General features: G+C 37.8%; 1 protein-coding gene across 1 annotated transcript in view; it reads right to left on the bottom strand.

Annotated features, from left to right (window-relative positions):
* Nucleotides 1–2855: 2855 nt before the first annotated feature.
* LOC149276500 (receptor-type tyrosine-protein phosphatase N2-like) overlaps nt 2856–19665 on the bottom strand; it is a 259787-nt gene continuing 242977 nt past the window's right edge. The window contains exons 13-16 of the mRNA XM_089503564.1: nt 11869–11922; nt 10151–10215; nt 3977–4050; nt 2856–2927 (exon numbers count right to left, since the gene is read on the bottom strand). Of these exons, the coding sequence (XP_089359690.1) occupies nt 2856–2927; nt 3977–4050; nt 10151–10215; nt 11869–11922 (265 nt within the window). The remainder of the gene's footprint in view (nt 2928–3976; nt 4051–10150; nt 10216–11868; nt 11923–19665) is intronic.

A 19665-nucleotide genomic window follows, 5' to 3' on the forward strand; every position in this document is an offset into this window, starting at 1 on the left:
GATTTAATGCATAACCTTCATAAATAGCTGGTGCTGTTGATGACTTCAGATACCTCCCTCATTGATATCTAGGTCTGCTAGATGTTAAACATTTACTTCAGTACGAAACAGGCTGTGAGCTCATCATTAGAATCAAGAGCGAGAAAAGGGAAGCCATCTTGGTTCTCTGAATACGGTTCATTTTTCTTTCCTAAATTGTTTTTTTTTTTTTTTTAATCACTGAATATTATTCTGGCATAGAAATAATCTGGCTTTCTACATCGTCCATCACAAATTCCATTTAGTTCTAAAATTGAAAGAGAGCCGGTACAAAAATGTTAGCGTTGGAAAGTAAAACACTTTATAAATGGCTACAAAATTCACAATAACGAAAGTACTTCCAGGTAAAATAATACATCGTTACTCGTAATTGTTTGTCGACTGAGAAATAATGTTCCATGTGAAGTAGCGACCAAGATGGACAAAGGCTTTTAATGATATTTTCTCTTTCTGGGGTGAACAAAGGAATGGCGAGTCACATGATTATTATCACAGATAGGAAGAAATGAATTGCGGTTATCTCTTAGGAAAAATGATTATTGAATAATTATTTATATATTGTATGTATTTGCGGGTAGAATGTATTTATATAAACAGATATAAACCCATCATTTGATGCAAAGTTTAAAAAGCAGGTTTTATCGCCCTACCCAACAATGGAATGGTGCGATCAGCATGAATGTTTTGTTGGTTACTATGGTGATAAGACAACATTTAAAACTTTTCATCAGAATCCCTTTTTATTTATGCAAATTGGTTTCTGTAATTATCAGAATTTTACATGTTTATCTGCCTAAAACCTTACTCGGCCCTTGGTCTTGTCTTAGGGTCGTGATGGCCTTATGCCTATTCCTGTCATGCTTACGCTCCTTACCTTTATATATATATAAAAAAAATCAATATTTCAGCTCTATAGGAACCTTTGGCAATAGGGTAAAGGCCCCTTTGCCCTTTGGCAGCTGAAACCTTGTATTATTGTATATGCTATGGTGCATATGGCCTAGTGAACAGTGATGTATTATGGCTGGTAGTTACCCTTTGTCTAGTCCAGGTTAGCACCCCAACTGCCCCCCACTATTTGAATATATATATATATATATATTTATATATATGTTTGGATCAATTATTACTTTGTGTGGTCTAATGTTATTCTATCCAAGGGACAGGGTGATTGTAGCTTTGTATGCCAGTACTCCAAAAATCAATGAAAACATTGGTCTAGGTAAAAGTTTTATTTCATTACCACAATTAATAGAAATCAATGAACATAAGGACATTTCAGTTCATACATTAAAAAGAAAGTATAATTCAAGTCAGAAATCAGTCATTTAATACTAATAGTCCCTTATTATCTGACGTAGTACAGTAAACGGATTATGTGACCCACATCCTACATAATACAGAAGGGCCCACGTGAGCCTGAGAATGTGCAATATAACCTATATGAATAGTGGGGTGAATCTAACATCCGAATCGCAATGTCTCACCCCAAAAAGGAGTAACCCTTGCCGTCTTAGCCCAAGACAGGCATACAAAAAAAAAACCACGTAGGAGGTGGGTAGATCTCCTTACTAAAGAAAATACTTGGAGAAAAAGTAGCTTCTGCAGAAATATGTCATTTATTATTCCGCCCTTCCGTCAGCACAGCTTATATATTTGGCATCCAACAAAAGAGGAAAGAGAAAACCTCCAAGATTAGGAGCCCATGCCACTGCGGATGTTCATACCTGGCAGGCTTCACAGAGCTCTCCCTCGTCTGGAGGGATAGCTTTGTGCCGGTGCCGGGGTCGGGCTAGCCTTAAGTGGGGGTCGAGTTAGATCCAGAATGCCTTGTGTAGCAGGGAATGTGAGTGGCGGTCAGGTGAACATAGGCAGAACATGAGTGGGTGAGCGGGCATAGCTACACGCCTCGCCACTTCGAGGAAAATGACTTGAAGAACTGGGGAAGCAGGGCTTCACCTGGAGACTCCGTGATAATCGTGTGAATCCAGAACTTGTTTATATTTTGGAATAATTATGTGAAAGGTGCCATTTTGCACACAACCAATTCAGTGATGTGATAACAGATGTTACACATACCTGGTAACAAAATAACTATAGAAGCTATTAGCAGCAGATGTCATTAGTGGCACCAGTGGTGCACCAAGTAGCCTTAGAGGCATCAAGTGCGCCACAGGGGCTGCAGGAACATACGTTACACTCTGTGTATGCCTGATCCATGCTCACGATGATGAATACACCATCATTTTCACTGGACATTCTCACTTGTGCTTCTTCAGATCTGCTTATGGAGAGGAAACTACATTTGAAATCAAAGCATAATGGAGAACTCATTGCAATCCCGTTCTTACTAAGGAGCTAAGACTGATTACTGTCTTGAATCATCCTTCACTGCGGCATATGATTTCACGGGGGGCCAAAGTAAAACCTGTATGTTTCAGTTAAAATACAGAAACTACTTCAATTATCACACACACGACTACTGATGGCAATGTTTGTTTTTGGACAGGGGTGAATAACAATTTTTATTCCCAAAGCAACGTGGAATTGGGCATCCCGTTCCTTCGATTTTTTTTTAAATTCTTTATGATTTGTGATTTATTATGTTGGCCAGAGAGGTTAAGACGAATTCCTCCTTATCACTGCTTTGCGGTGAACGGCTGACCTTTTGCAGAAGATATAAGGTTGGACAGCAGATCATCTATGAGGCTACAATACATGATACACCAGGTCACAATTTCCAAGAAACATTATAGAGACTGATGGGGAAAAGGGGGATGAGAGAGATCCTCTGGGGTTCTTCCTGGGGTAAATACTTATTGTGGAAGCGCCTTTAGTATTGCGTTCACTTCCTCCGCCACAGCCGTCAGGGCAAACTCAAACTGCTCCTGAAAAATAAAAGGGTAAAAGATACATTAAATTTGAGTTTTCTAAAGGCATCTATGGCTTAATCATTTAACGGGGATGTTCTCCAAAACCATAATACCCAAAGCTTGTCAATTAGTCAATTAGTGAAATCAAGGGATCCATGTATAAAGTGGATATAGAGGCAAAAGTGATAATCGTTGACCTTATTTGCATGCGCCTACCCAGAATCCCTTGTGGTTGTGGCAGCTCCATGAGATTTCTGAGGGAAAAACAAGCCTTCTGACTTGTCTGTTGTCTGTAGATGAGTGTTTAATAATGCTTCTACTACCCCCTTAATTTTACTGGAAGGGTTTTCCATCACCTTTACCCACCATAACTTATATAATGGTTTATAGGGGTAAGAAGGATCACTGATGATCTGGAATGTGGCGGTTCTTAGACTGCCACGAATGAACGTTCGAAAGATGGATAGAATATGGAATTGGAATGTATTATCACCAAATTATGTTTATATTGAAAAGAACTGATGTCTTAAAATTTTATCGTTTTCCTATATTTTAACTATCTTCATAAAAAAAGTAATTTATTGAATTAATCTTTCATTTCAATTAATGAGAGATTATTGTGGAATAATGCTGTGTTGTTTTACAATAATACGTCTGCGAGGATCTACGTAAGCATATCCTGAACCGAAGATTGCAATTTCTAATTAAGAATACATCCTGCGCATCAGAACTTGATCTGCACTTTCTGATTAGCTGTAGGAACCTTATAATTTCATTTTGTAGCTTATCTTTGGTTAATTGCTATGGATTTTTACCACGGGCCTAAGAGAATTAAAAGCAATTGCAAATGAAGAAAAAAAAAAATACAAATAACTTGGGTATGCTTATTAGAGGTTCAGGAAAAAAAAAAAAATCAGCCTGTTCTCTATATTATTGTCCTTCCTCCTTTTGATTTTACCGTGAAACCAATTTCAGAGGGAATTTCCTTTTAATTTAACCAAAGAACCGATTTCAGAGGGAACAGAATTAATATATTTGAAATCCAATGAATATATTGATGGTACCTTTGTCTGAACCATTCCTGGTCTTTGGTCTCTCAAGTGCTCAAGGGTGGCAGCTATGTCAATCTCCTTAGCACCTGCAAGAAGCCACAAATTAGACCGAGTTCAGAACACAAGATAATCCACATTGCACCCTGTCAATCTCCTTTCAGGCAGCTTCCCCTCGGACAGCACTCCAATTGAAAAAATATTAATTCAGGCCTCGGTGGACGAGGTAGAGAGATGGAATTGTGATGTTCGTACAGAAAAAAAAAACCAGAACAGCTTTGATTATTATCAGCGTCTAAACAAAAAAAAAAAGGCAAGCCCCCGAGACAGGTTTGTCTATTGTGTGCTGGAAGAGAACAATTTTTTATGCGAAGGCTATTACAAAGAGCCGCAAATACAAGGAAATTGCTACAAAGTTACTGTGTCTAAATAGAATGGGATACAAGATTGTTGTCATTATACTAAATCATTAATAGCAATCTTAAAGTTCTATAGAGGAAAACAAATAGCTCAGGAAAAAAGTGGTTAATATTGCCGCAGAGACTTGGTAGGGAAAAAAACCCCCATTGGCATAGAATTATGTCCTTATAGAAGGAAAGGTGAAGAAAATGGACATGGCTTAATGGTCTCCTTGATCAAACGCTCTCCTGTGCTTTGCTCATTTTGTTTCATACTTCACCCATTTCTCCCATGTTCTGCATCACATTTTAAAAAGTGGTGTGAAGGAACCGGTAGTCCTTTGAAGAAGGGACCTTCAGATCTGAACTAAGCCCTGCGGCGTAATAAAATTAACCAAGCGCAGCTGCTGGGACCACCTGTCTTCCTTCTCTCCATATTCTACCCTGTCATACACCCATTGATGCTCCTTCGCAGCGGAACTAATCTTCTTTGATTGTTTATCTTTCTTGTTGTGCCTTAAAAAAAGCCCCAAATTTCCATATAAATCACAAACTTGAAAAATTAGAACACATTTTTGCGCGGTTATTTTTATTTTATTGGCTGTTCCTAATTTACCCCCTTTCTTCTTTATACCACTATGGGATATCCTCTCTTTTGTACGTTAGGATGATGTCTTAATCTTCCTTATGTCTTTAAAACCTTAAATATTTGACACAAAACATCCACCATACTCCTTTTTAATATTATTTATTTTTATATATAGCGCCATCATATTCCGTAGAGCTGTACAATGGGTAGACGGGACATACCATGTAGTATATAACATAACAATTGTTATTGTATGGGCTAGATATTTAGTAACCAAGTCCACGAATGACTACATAAAACATGTTTTCCGAGCATTCTCTGTATGTTATATGTTATGTAGTCATGTATGCGTGTAAAGTAGATAGAAGCATTTGGAAGGCTACATTAACATGCTTATTAACATGCTTACATGCAATGTAACGTTTCCGCTGGAATTTCTGTAAAAATATCTGGAATGTCTCAGAATATTACGCAGGAGAAAAAAGCTCTTGTTTGTTTCTTGTTTCTATTTCTAAAAGACATTCTAAAAACAAAATTCCCTTCTCCTTTCTTCCTTTTGTGAGAATTGTGCGTTCCACTTTATTCACGTCTTTTTTTTCTTCTCCCTACTTGAATCTCTTCTTCAAGCCCCACATTCCGCAGGGACAGAAAGGAGATAGTAGCTTTTATTCTATCTGCCAAATGAAAAGGTTAAAATTCTTTGCCATATCCCTAGAACTTTCTGCTGCTTTTGACACTTTCGATAACCAATTTTGTCTGAGACATTTTCTTATCAATCACTAGACATCTTCTTTCATCTCATACTTAAACGGCAGTTCTTGTGCGTGTCTGGCGAGCCTTTTTTCGAATGCATAGCTGTATTTTATAGTGACACATCTGATCTCTTTAGCAGCTTACTTTGGCCAATAAATGCACCCAATTGGCTATCTTTATCATCTCAATTACTGGAAAGGTTCCTTTTCTGGAAAACACGCATGCCAAGGTGAAATGATAGTGATGGCCAAAAATCCACTGGCCAAAACAAGTAAGAGGCACCTCCTTAAGCCTAACAGATTCCCAAATTGAGAGTTGGGATCCTGCTAATAAAAACTAAAATGTGCATTCAATTTAAAGGGACCATGCAGCTACCATATGCATTCAATGTAAAGGGACCATGCAGCTATCACATGCATTCAATGTAAAGGGACCATGCAGCTATCACATGCATTCAATGTAAATGGACCATAGAGCTATCACATGCATTCGATTTAAAGGGACTATGCAGCTATCACATGCATTCAATGTAAAGGGATCATACCGCTATCACATGCATTCAATGTAAAGGGACCATACCGCTATCACATGCATTCAATATAAAGGGACCATGCAGCTATCACATGCATTCAATGTAAAGGGATCATACGAACACTTTTAAGCTGTTAAGAGTTCTTGGGTCACATGACTTGACATTTAAATTAAATTAAAATTAATTAATGTGTCCAACTTTGACTTTGACACATAACTGACAAGGGTGGTGCTCACAATAAATACACTTAGTTATAAAAGTGTTATAATCCGCCCAGTGGAAGGAACAGCAAAAGATAAGACAACTACTACCATAAGAAGGTTTCCAGAATGTGTTCTAGAAGTCTGACATTCAAATTTGTGAGCACATAGGTGGTAATAGGTAATAGGCCAAAGGATCTAAGAAAGTTTTTTTGTAATAAACTTAGTATCACTCAAAAACAAAATAAATATGTTATTCCACTTCGATGGTTATATCCGTGCGCAAGAAAATATATTTTATTTCTGTACTTCTGACTTTCACTGCCAGCTTTCCTGTTAGCGTGCCAGCCTGTTCTGCATTTTTATGGCCAATCCATAGTTTTGGCTAACGATGCCGCTATCTTGCTGCTCTGGTGTATCTTTCCACGTTTAACGATTGGATTTTTTTCATTGCACACCCTATGAATTCTGCCAAGCAGTTTGGCTGCTAAATGGTATATAAATGCATAACAACATAAGACTTATCATAATCTTCTTATAAAATATATCAGAATAATAGCCAGTCTGCTGCACAAGTCGGTATCGAGGCTGTGTACTGTGTGGTTTCAGCAGACTTTAGCTCGGGACACATGAAGCTGCAACTGGCCTGACACACGCAAGTCCACCTTAGGCTATTTACCATCATTAGCTATTGGCTTGAGCTTTAACCTTTTGTGTGCCAGGGAGGATGAAAAGCATATTGAAAGATAAGAGTTAATGGATCACTAACATTGGTTAGTTTCCTAGCGTTAGAAGGGTTAAGATTTTCTCTGGGACACATCTATATAATATAGAAAAAATCTTAGCATCACCACAATTCTGCAATGCACCACTTGCTTGTTTGGCAATGATAGAGTTAAAGGGACCCGACAAGTATTTATATGGTATATATTATACACATTTATGTATATATAGCGAATATAAATAGTTTGATAAAAGTCTTTAGTTTGAAATAGTAGTTGAAATATTGATCACCCTTATAAAAACAATTGTGTGTAAATATATATATAGATATATATATATATAGACTGTATATATACACACACACATCATTAGTGTTTAGAAGTACGTGTCCAACACTGGACCTGCCACCTTGCATATGATTTTTGATTGATGATCGGTAAGTTGCTACAAATAACAACACATTATTTATTTAAACAACCGAAACACAATTTTTTATATACATTTTCATTTATACACATACATAAGGAAGCTATCCTTTGCCTTAAATTTCTAGTGACTTTATTAACACCGTTAACCTCAAATCTAATACTAGGGCACTTATACTTTTCCCCCCTAATACACAATACAAAATATTTAACCCTTTCAGTGCTAGATAGGCAGTTTAGCACCCTATTTCTTTTTTTCCCTTGCCACACAACAGGCTAAACGTTAAACTGCAGATGCAGACAATCAACATGGATTACTGGACTGACTCTACTTAGTAACTATATTAACCCCTTCTGGGTCTAGAAGGAGATGAAAAAGAAAAAGACGGGTAAAACTTGAAACAATTTCAAATCTGGAGATGTGATTTCTTCATAAACTGTAGTTTTATAAGGAAATCGCAAAGCAAGCGTCAATGTGCTACGAAGAGCGATGTAAGAACGTGCTAAAATTACCTAAATTATACATTAGATTCCATGATGGAATGTTACACCGAGAAGAGAATGTGTATGAAGCAGGGAACAGTCAGAAGTCTACAAGGAAAACTTGGGTAGGGTATCTTAACTTCTTAAAATATAAATACACGGTATAAACATTCACTTATAAGACTCTGGTGCTCTTTAAAATATTTACATTTTTAGATTTTTTATTTTTTATATTCTTAGTTTTTTTTGTTTTTTTTATTAAGACCAAGACAAATGCAGACTTTAATATTCTTAAAGTTACTGTAGAAATGAAATTCTTTAAAATAATGTACAAAAAAAAAATCTTATTTTCCACTTTCCCACTGGAGAAATGTATTATTTTCCTTTTTTTTTCTCTCATTGTCAACTAAAACCAAACCACAGAACAAGAAATCAAATTATTCTAGTTTTATTCTTTAAAGTGCTTTTTAAAGACTGAATACCTTAATCCTTAAAAGCCCCTTTTTTAAATTAAAAAAAAAAAAAAAAAAAAAAAAAGAAGAAGAAATACTTAAATGTGGGTCTTGCAGCTGGGTCCATGTTGAAAGCGCACTTACATTATCATGTGTACGAATGAAGGAGTCTGAAGTTAGAGCCTGCACTCAATATAAAGGCTTTGGAAATGGCATTCTTTGGTACTTGTACAATTCAGTCGTCAAGAAAAGGGGAAAAGGAAAAAGAAAGATTTCATGTCCAAGGCTTTGAGGTCTTTGATCATCTTGATGAACACTAGATTCTGAACCTGAGCTTGAAACTTCTCAGGCCAAACAAAGGAAGCGCAGGCCCCACAGACCGGGCCGCGGTCCGCCATAGAACAAAACCTTCAGTTGCCTCACAGTGTGACAGCCTGGGAAAGGCCCACCTCAGCAGGGTTGAAATGCCCGCTTTGCCCTTTGATCTTTCAGTTAGACTACAGCCAAAGCACCAGGTCAGCGGATTTCGAATTGCACACCCCCACTGGCAGAGGGGAGTAGGTCACGCACAAAATGGCGGTCACCACTCTTAGAAGAATATCTCTGTGACTCCTTTCTTCGACCAGTTTCACATGACTTGTCTTCTATTGTGCAAGACTAAGCACACACGTAAAATGGAATTTGACATTACATGGTACAATGGAGTCATTAAATGACATTCTTTAGTGATCATGCAAGAAAAAAAGTCAAAAAAAGGAAGGGGGAAAAAATGGCTGAATGACTGAAGCCAGAAAAATCCCTCTCTTTTACTTTTGTATGGACATAAATAGTATATATTAAGAGCGGCGGTTTTTTGTCCACCATTTCTTGGTACAATGGAACTGAAACCAATTTGACTAATGTTTTAAAGATGTTGTAATTCTCATGGTTGAGGCCCATAGGATTTTGGTTTTATTCCTGTTACAGAAGAAGACAATCAAATCTGCAGGATTTTTTGCTGGGTTTTTTTGTTTTTGTTTAGAGAGAGTGGGTAATTTTGATAAGTGTTCATTTGTTTTTAACAAAAATAACAATATATATATATATATATATATATATCACAATAAAAAAAAGTAGCATACCAGAACATATTAAATTATATTTCTGCAAGAAACATACAGAGAATATCGCAATGTAATAAACAAAACATATGAAGTATATGTTTTATTTTAAAAAGCCATGAAATGTGGTATTAATATTATATATATATATATATAATATTAAACATAGCTATATATATATATAATTATAAATCTATCATATAAATTTTGTAGCAGATCACTATGCACTGAAAAAAGCAACCAGCAAAATTCCCAGACCGCTAAAATAATTATTATTATTAATTTTATTATATATATATATATATATATATATATATATAATTTTTTAAATTTATTTATTTATTTTTTTCTTTTTGTGACTAAGGATCTATTCAAGATTCCCCTGGAGTATAGTGCATCAAGTACCCCTCCCCCTTCAAAAAAAAGAATACAGCTAGGCTGTATTCAAAGACTGACTTCTACAGAGTGCCCCCCGTTACCATGGCAACCACATACATATATCAGAATTAAAGTATCAGGCCTATTGAAGCTCACCTTTAGCCATCTTATTGAGCACCATGTCAATCAGAATATACGTCCCGCTCCTCCCTGCACCATCGCTGTGAATAATGAGATTTTAGTTAAAAAGCAAATAAATAAAAGACTTTTTTTTTTTGTAAAGTATTAATTTTATTGTTAATGTCGCATGGGAGAAACGGAAGGAGGTATAAAGGAGGGGGTGGGGAAGAGAAAGCATAAAGACACAAAGCGCTGTAAAGCCTTTAATCAACACAAGCTGTTCTTTCGGGATTAACTATTGTTCTACGCCACCGGTTTTTGTGAGAAAAAAAAAATCATAAAAAGGTAGTTTGCTGAAGAAACACAGATTTAATGGTCACAAATTGAGTAAATAAACAAACAACAAAACCCAACATTAAACCCCTATAAAAAGTCTAAAGAATCACAATAGGGAGTAGAAGCTTCTAAAGGATTTAACTGCTTTGAATGGCAGTAAATTGTGTGACTCCTTACCACACCGACTGCATTCAAGGCAATTCATGTTAAATAACCCAAGTCCAGCTAGAAGCAACGCGGCTTCTCGTTGGGACGACTTTGCCACTGTTACAGACTAATTAATAATTAAGATGATTCTTCTTCCGTGCAAAGAAGAACCTTTTATTAGGTTTGGAACACACACTTCCTATATTTAATGGACGTTACTCTATCACTGAAGGATTTAGAACCTGGGCGACCTGATCTCCAGCTATAATTTTGTAGCACTTGAGGTTTCCTGAAGCCATTTTTGTTATGTTCCACAAACACTACTGATTCCCCCCCAAAATACTGTTATGATGTGGCTATTATATGGTTATTGTTGATCAAAAGAGACTTTTGTACCACCTCATGGTAAAATAACAGGTGGCATCCTTCATTACCAGTAGACACTATTACTATATGAAACATGGTTGACACCTGGTCCAGACTGGTGACCACAAGTTGGTCCTGGCACTTTAAGGCCAGCGGCCACCTGATGATGTAGGTGCGGCTGCCCGGCATATCCAGTTGCTGGTTCCATGCCGTATGGGATGCATTTGCCCGGTGTGTCAGATGTCCAGTCCAGGCCTGGTTGGCGCTACCATATGTTTGTGAAGGGGCAGGGAATGGGAGGGAAGTGGGCAGGGAGTAGGTGTGACCAACACTGCAACCCCGCCCAGAAAAAGAAGGAACTGACAGGAGACCCAAGGAATCAGGGCTTCACCTGGATACACCGGGTCGAACCCAGAGAATTCCCAAGTCCTAAGAGCATTTTATCTGGTTTTCTATGTAGAGGTATTTGAAGGGTTAAATTATAACATTTAGATCATGTCACAATATTTAGCACAATGGAAACCAACAGACAGCGACTCCAGACAAACATCCATGATCTTCATTCTGTCTTTGGCTGTATAGTTCACTGACAGCCATAGAGCTACCTGTTAGCTGCCGATAATTTAAAGTTGCTGTTCCACTTAGACAAAACGTTAATGGAACTCTCGGGTATGTAAATCATATAAATCTTTAGCAGATCGGTCATTTTATTCTTTTTTTCAATGTTTAATCACATAAAAACCAGAAAAATTTAGCATTTTGAGTTTCAAGTTGTAGCGTTCAGAGTTTCAAGTTGCGTGACTAATGCAGCACTTTAAACCGAGCGGCTTACCTCTCCACTATGAGTAATTTCCCTTTCTTTTTCTTTATTTGAGAAAGTAAACAATTATACAGACCATACTTGCCTGCAGTGTATTATTACTGGACAGGACCGGCCCTTGTAGCACTTGTTAACTTTCCTACGATAAAGAAGATAAAGGAACTTTATCAATCCTCTGCAATCTGTGAATTATATTTCAGATATTAGACACAAAATAATGAAGTATTAATACAGGAGAACGACTGTGATTGTATACGATTTCATTATCTGTGGATTACCGGGTGAGCAGACCTAAGAATTAATATTTGTTAGCGAAGCAAAACATTATTTTTTTTTACAAATCGGCCCCAACAGTGTGCGATGATTCCAACTGTCCTCAGAAACTGTGTAAACCAAATATTATTACAGAAAATATTCCTAAACTTACATTATTTCTGCAATCGGAAAGGTAAAAATTAGAGATTTGTACTTGTGCGTTCTTCAAAATATCTTCAAAATGGTTAACTAAAAACTATTTCCAAATAAGGCATCATAATTTGATGTTACATAGTTTCCATTTAAAAAACAAACAAAAAAAACAACCAACTGTTTCTTACATATTTAACAAGATTTGCGATGATACAGATAACATTGTAACCGGATCACATATCCACTAGACTAAACTGCGTGGAGTGGATTGTCAGCTCTGTGGTTCAGCATATATCAGTGCAATCCCAAATGTGGCAGAATTCCTTCATTAATGAATTATAATCTACATGCTGTCAGTCCTTTTTATTTAACCCCTTAATTGACACAGGGAATCAACTTCAGAACTATGTTATTTCAGATGCACTATAGATTTATTGGAATTACAATTTAATTTACACTATGTATGCAAAATATACCCCATCCCCATTTTTAATCATCTGACGCACATCAACCCCCCACCTCCGCCTAGTATAACCCCTAAGGAGGTTATTTATCAAACATCAAAGGGATTCCGAAAGAATTCTAGACAATCTGAAATTAGCATAATCACCTTGCAGCTGTTTGGAGTGTGTAATATAATTTGCCATTTAACCCTTTGGGGATTTCATTATTTTTTTATGCATCTCACACCATTATAGGGGGACTAGGACTCCCCACAGTTATGGAAACTCTATTCTTCAAGTCTGCATTAAAAAAAAAAAAAAACACAGCTAATCTTGGGATTGCAGTAAATTTGCTTTTGATAAATTGTTGGAGGGTTATATTATTTATTGTGATTTCATCCTTGCAGTTCGCATAATTTTACCATAAATTTAATATTTATTTACTGACTTCATTGATGGTTATTTTGAGATGCTGATCATTCCCAAGGGTTACTATTAGCGTTTATCTATTGGAACTGACAGATGAGAACAGATTTAAGGACAAGCTCAAATAACTTAAATGAGCCTCATGGAATCTCTAACCGGGCTCCACTGCTTCTGTTGCTGGTAATGATCCTTATTTGAAATAGGATGGTCAGCTTTCTGTTTTCACATGGAAAAACACATGAATTATCCATCATAAATGGCTGCCATCTAAGTGCATCCAACCTTAAAAAAGGGATGCCTGGTCAACATAACCTGTGTGTGTTGGGGATGTGCATCATGGAGCCACGTAACCATACCTGGGAGCTCTAAGGTTCTCCCCAGGAAGCTCTTTGGTCTCTAGTTTTTGGTGGAGTGACATATAGCTCTTCCCCCTCCATCCCTGCCCTCACCCAACCGTCTATCACTAGCCAAAATATCTTGGATCCATCTCCGACCCTTTGTAACAGCTGTTTGTGCTGGACTTAAAGGCATCCAGAGGATTAAAGTTTCCTGCTACACTTTAAAAATCTACATCTTTTTTCCCCCAAAATGTGCTTTACTTGAGGCCATAACAGGTCAATCACTCTTCAATGTTGCCTCTGGTACCCAGTGCAAACAACGCATCCTTTAGGTATATCCTTACCTGGAGACTCTCTGGATCCGACCCAGAGGCTCCCGGTAGGGAATCTGACGGCTGGGCCCTTTGGAGTATGTTTTGATCTCTAGGTGGGGAGAAGTTGTGTTTAGATCTTCTAATTTTCCTCCCCAGCACTGTCTGCATCAAACCCCCTTTTCTACCTTTTCTCATGCCTCCAATATAGACCCAGTAACCTGGTGTGGGAAAGTTGGTAAGAATGAAAATGCAGCAATGTCTACAAAACCAGTTTACCTGACTGGAGGCACAAAAACAAAAAAAAACAAAAAATTAACACGGAAGGATTCAAATTTGTGTCACATGACGACAAGTTTCCAAAAACAGAACGTTTGATTACTACAGGGGGCTATGTATAAAAAAAAGTGAAAAAATGGTCTTATCACCATAGCAACCAAGTAAACCGTCCAATCGACTGGACCATTTCATTGTTTTGCTCTGTGATGGGACTACTTTTCAAGTGATCACGTTTTATATATAACCCCCCCCAAACTCTGGGGGTTATGTAGAAAGAAGCTCTGGTACAAAACATTAAAAGTGATGTTGTCACCATGGCAACAATGGAATGTTCCCGGTGATTGCTTCACTTTTACCACTTTGTTAAACCCCATTTTTATGGCAAATGCATTATAAGCCCCTTTAGCACACATGGGTTAATAATAAGCATACATATAGAATCTATATCTATCGGTACATAAATCGGTAGAGATGCAATTATTTGGTTTGCAGAGCAAGCGGTTCTATGAATACTGAATACACAAGAGAAAGAATGGTTAGCGATACAAACAAAATAATAATCGATCAAGGCAACCCATCAGCAAGCAAAGGTCAGAGGTCGTTAGAGGCACAGAAAAGGGGCTTCCCACTGTCCCCGCAGCAGAGTCACAGTTTCCAATGATCACTTTTGTGACTATGCAACTGGGCTCATATTACTAGCTGCAACATCACAAAAATGACACTGGCAACTGCTAATTAGCTGGCAAAAAATAGGAATTTAACGATTTTCGAGTGAGCGGTGTTAGTAAAAGACAATGCGTACAGCGGCAGATATCTGAATGGTGATTTGGAAGCATTGCCCTTACATGCTAAAGTTGTCTTTTTGGCCTCATCATGGATTCGCGGGGTTGAAGCGGTTAAAAAGGCGGTATGGATCATATACATAAGAGCAGCACGTCGCCATCTTCTTCATTGACCTTTGTTGGTGACGTTTTTATTTTAAGACTCAATAGCCTCTGTTTTGTACATCACAACTTTCTTACCAACAAAGCTGGTTGAGGAAAAACCAACAGACTTTTTAACCGTTTCCGTGCTAGCGAGGTAGACAGTGTGTTCACTGGCACTGAACAAGTTAACATGGGTGATCTCTATCGCTTCTATTATACTCAGGGCTGGATTAACAGTAAATAAGAAAACATTTTAGTGGAAAAAGTAGGTGGGATCAGAGTTAGAGCAGCATGGGCAGGGGTGGGGCATGGGTAGGGCAGGGGTGGGGTCATTGTTAAGCATCCCCTTCCCTCATTGACCCTTAAAATGTCATTAAAACACAACACCTAAAGGAATGGTTAATGGGACATCCAGCCCTGTTTATAAATGATATTTGCATTCACAAAGCTCCGGTATACATTGCAGAATTTTCTAAAATAAAAAAAAATCCATCTGGCCCCTTTTTTTCCATCAGGCTTTTCAGAGGTAGATTTGCGCTGATCACGTTAAAACGGCTGTTAATATTACACAGATCCTTAACAAAACAGTTGACAAGCATTATTATTCCAAAACTGAGAAACATCATTCATTTTTGCATAACTTGTGATAATAGCTTCAGCTGCTGACTGATGGATGCTCCCAAGAACCATAGTTTGCTTGTTTTATTCCTATACTGCATATGTTACAGATAAAGCGTCATCACACCATCTTTATAATGTTTAACTGCATATGTGCCAAGGTGGAGAAATGAGAGAGAGGTCATAATCTAAAACTAATGTAAAGGGAGTTTTTCTTTACAGGGAGGGTAGTACATAAATGGAACAGCCTCCCATCAGAGGTGGTAGAGGCTAATATAGTAAGAGAATTTAAACATGCATGGAATAGGAATAGTGCTCCTGAATCCAAGATGAGACCAACGACTGATTAATCAGTTATTTCAAGGTGGAGCATGCAAGTTTAGGTTTATGCAGAGTAGCGAGGATGACCTTTTTTTCCTTATATCTTTTCTTTCATTAAGATCCAGGGTTTCAGGGGCTCTCCTTATAATCAGGATCGGCATGCATTCCAGGAAACGTGAAAAAAAGTAGTATATTGAGCAAGTTTTGATTCCTTATTTATTTATGGCATTTTTTTTTTATTTCACAAAAAGTGGTATTGCTGTATTATTTAATCATGAATTTTTTTTTAAAATGCTGAAAATACAATTCCTGGTTTGCTGGCAATTTTACAGAATGTCTGATTTTACGCTTTTCCTGTAACATATGCACAACGTGTATATTCCCAGAACAAAAAAGGGTGCAGGGGTGCTTTCCATATTTTATATATATATATATATATATATATACATACATACAATCAATAAATGCAATAATTAAATTAATTCTAAGCAATAATCACATTAATAATTGATTATAAATTAAACATTTTGCACTCAGTAATTACCGTAACAGAGAATGAATGCAGATTATATAGAAACAGGTCACACATACACATTTTATATATATATATATATAACATATATATAGAAATATATATATTTCCTGCATTTATTGGTCTAAAATAATTGAGATGTTACTGTAACTGATACCATATTGATCCAAGAACACAAAGATACAAAATCATTTAGAAGAGAACATAGACTCACACATGGAAATGGACTCATTTCAGGCAGTAAAGGGTTAAGGTAAGGGTTAACCCTTAAAATTCTTGAAATGCATTTAAAAAAAAAAATTGAGGCAGCCTCAGTCAATACATCAGTATACGGTATTTTATTTTAACCAAAAGCAAGGTCGAATTTATCCAGTCTGGCTCAGTTTTTTTTTCTTGTATAGCCGTTTAATCCATATAGAAGAACGGTCCTACCGGGGGGACTTCAGCAGACCGCCTATCCGGCAGGCTGAGCATAATAGGGGTTCTTGTCCACAGCTTGCCTTTCACTGCCTATCTCTTCCTAATTTAGGTTAAATTCAACTTTTCAACAATTCTATACAAAAACAGAAAATATTCTACAGAAACTAAAATAAGCATCAATGTAAAATTGACTTTATTAATTGACTTTGTATAATTATTAGAGGCTATTGTGACAACATTAAATTAAATGGGGTATATTCTATTATAAGTAAGTGCTTAATGATAATAATAAGTGTCTTTACCGAGAAAGTCCTGATGGCCTCCATAGCCAAGATACAGCTGGGATCCCTATATCTAAGATACATTGTATATACTGGATAGCGGCTGATTAAAGGCTGCCAGATCAGCACATGCTCGGCTCAGCGCATGCAGGCAGGTTGCAGCTCAGCAAAAGATTAATGTCAATATAAAGGAGTTAGTTAGATTGCAATTAATAATGCAATTTAATTAAGATTAGATATGTGCCACATAGATATAAATTCAATCGTATAGAAAGAAAAGTTTATTGGTACTTTCTGTAAAATAAAATCATATAGAATAGACAGACTAAGAATCAGGACTGGGTTCTAATAATGTCTGTTATGAAGGCTGTCTTTAAACATCGAAGGGGCCCGGTCCAAGATTCCACTGTGGGATCCCCGCCAGCCCAAATATACCTAGGTGAAAGGCTGGGCAACTACCAGTACCGGCCTCTCTCCTGGCTCCTCCCCTGCGTTCCGTGTGCCGCTGGGCGCCAGGATATGATGTCATCGGCAGGGGATATGCGGAACTAAAGGGAGCAAAGCATTAGGAGAGGTCGGCACCGGCAGCTGCACAAACTATTATTATTATTATTATTATTATCTTTTATTTATATAGCGCCAACAGTTTACGCAGCGCTTAATACAATACATAAATTCAAGGGATATGACAAGACAAGAATTGACAGACTAAGACAAACCGATACATTTGGTGGAGAGAGCCCTGCTCGCAAGCTTACAATCCTCTGCCTCAGGAGTATGGTGGCTGTTGAGGGGGCCCAAGTGACAGCTGTCATTGGCCCCTAAAGTATGCAGATTACCCTGCTGTTATGCAAAGTGTGATTCGCATTAATCCACTATTTATGCCTTCATCAGAAAATACGTGTGGAAAGATAAAATTATAGACCTAGAAGGTCATATGCTTGGCAATATACTGTAAAGCCAATAATAATAATAATATCATTGAAATGCAGTTACATCCACAATTTAGTCAATCAATTACAGTACAAAACATTTATTGCGCCCTGGAAAACAGCTGTAAACAAACAAAAATATTTTATGCTTTGAAGATAGCTACGAAAAGTTCTAAGTATTATGTTTTTATTTTAAGGTAGCTTTAATTTTTTTATATCATTTGCAAAACGCACAGGGGCACAGATAATGGATTTATCTCTCCTAATGCCTAAAATTTGCCCAGAGACTTCGGGGGGGGGGGGATTTGGGTCCTAAAGAGGGACTTTCTTTCAGAACAGGGACTCTTAGAAGGTATGCTTCACATGCATTGGTGCCTGATTTGCACCCATGCGTGGAGTTTAGTAAATACTGCATGTCTTTGGGTTTTTACACTGCAGGAAGAATGAGTTAATCTTCTCGTTGGGACTTTGGTGAGTTAATCTTATTGTTAGTGCTCAGTCACAGAGAGGCAAACCTAAGACACGAACCTTAGCGAGACCACAGGGAGCGTCTGTGACAGAGGAAGCATTTGAACCAATGACCTTGTGCGTCCAAGAACGGTTCCTTAGCCAATGTGTCAGATCTTCTCAAAACGCCTTTTAACAATCCCGCAAAATGACAAAACCCTGAGAAATAAAAGGTCACCGCTCTCTCTCTGTAACCCCTATTATTATCGTGATATGATGAGCAGAGGCAGAATATAAAAGCCTTCGCACAAAACACTAAGCGCAGCTGATTACCTGTCAAGTACCATTCTACACCATAATTACCTGCTTTTATGAACCATCCAGAAAGTATGTGAGTTACATATGGAAGAAATTGCCTTTCCGATATAACTTTGCAAAAAAAAAAACTGCCTTAATATGCTATACGCATCATTTTAAAGGATTTTAAGTATTTAAGATATTTAATATTCTCTTTAATTATAGCCTCTTAATTCCCCATGTTTTCTAAATGATCAGATCTATTCAGGGCCGGCCGAAGACTTAACGCCGCCTGGGGCGAAGTTTAAAATGCCGCCCCCCCCCCCGACGCCGGGGGGGGGGCGGCATTATCTACCCCCCCCACCGGTACTTGCCTTTAAACAGTCCTGCGGCGAGTCTCCCTGTGCTGCCACGGTGCCGGCTTGTAATGCTGAGCGCTGGAAATTCACGTCACTTCCGGCGCTCTGCATTACAAGCCGGCACAGAGACCGAACAGGGAAACTCGCCGCAGAGGAGAGAGAGAGAGGGGCGCCGAGCGGGTAAGCGAAAGCCACTCGGTGCCCCTCTCTCTCTCCTCCGCTTCAAAAAAAACAAAAAAAAAAAACGCTTGGGGCGGCAAAGTGCCGCCCCTTCTGAAGTGCCGCCTGGGGCAATTGCCCCAGTCGGCTCCATTGTAGGGCCGGCCCTGGATGTATTTATATTTTAATTGTCATTTTGATGTTTATCTATTAGCTGAATATGCAAATCCACAGTAGAACCATTAATGCCGAGGGGAACTTTTAATTGAACTATGTATGTGATCACCCGCTTAAGACAAACGTATAGATCAAGTTTGTATCCATACTGTGCCACTGGCACATTGAAATAAGCTGTTTTCAACCTCTTCCAAAAGGCAATAAAGTA

Source organism: Sceloporus occidentalis, unplaced genomic scaffold, assembly GCF_023333645.1.
Source record: "Sceloporus occidentalis isolate IW3139 unplaced genomic scaffold, rSceOcc1.0.p SCAF_236, whole genome shotgun sequence".
Classification (NCBI taxonomy): Eukaryota; Metazoa; Chordata; class Lepidosauria; order Squamata; family Phrynosomatidae; genus Sceloporus; species Sceloporus occidentalis.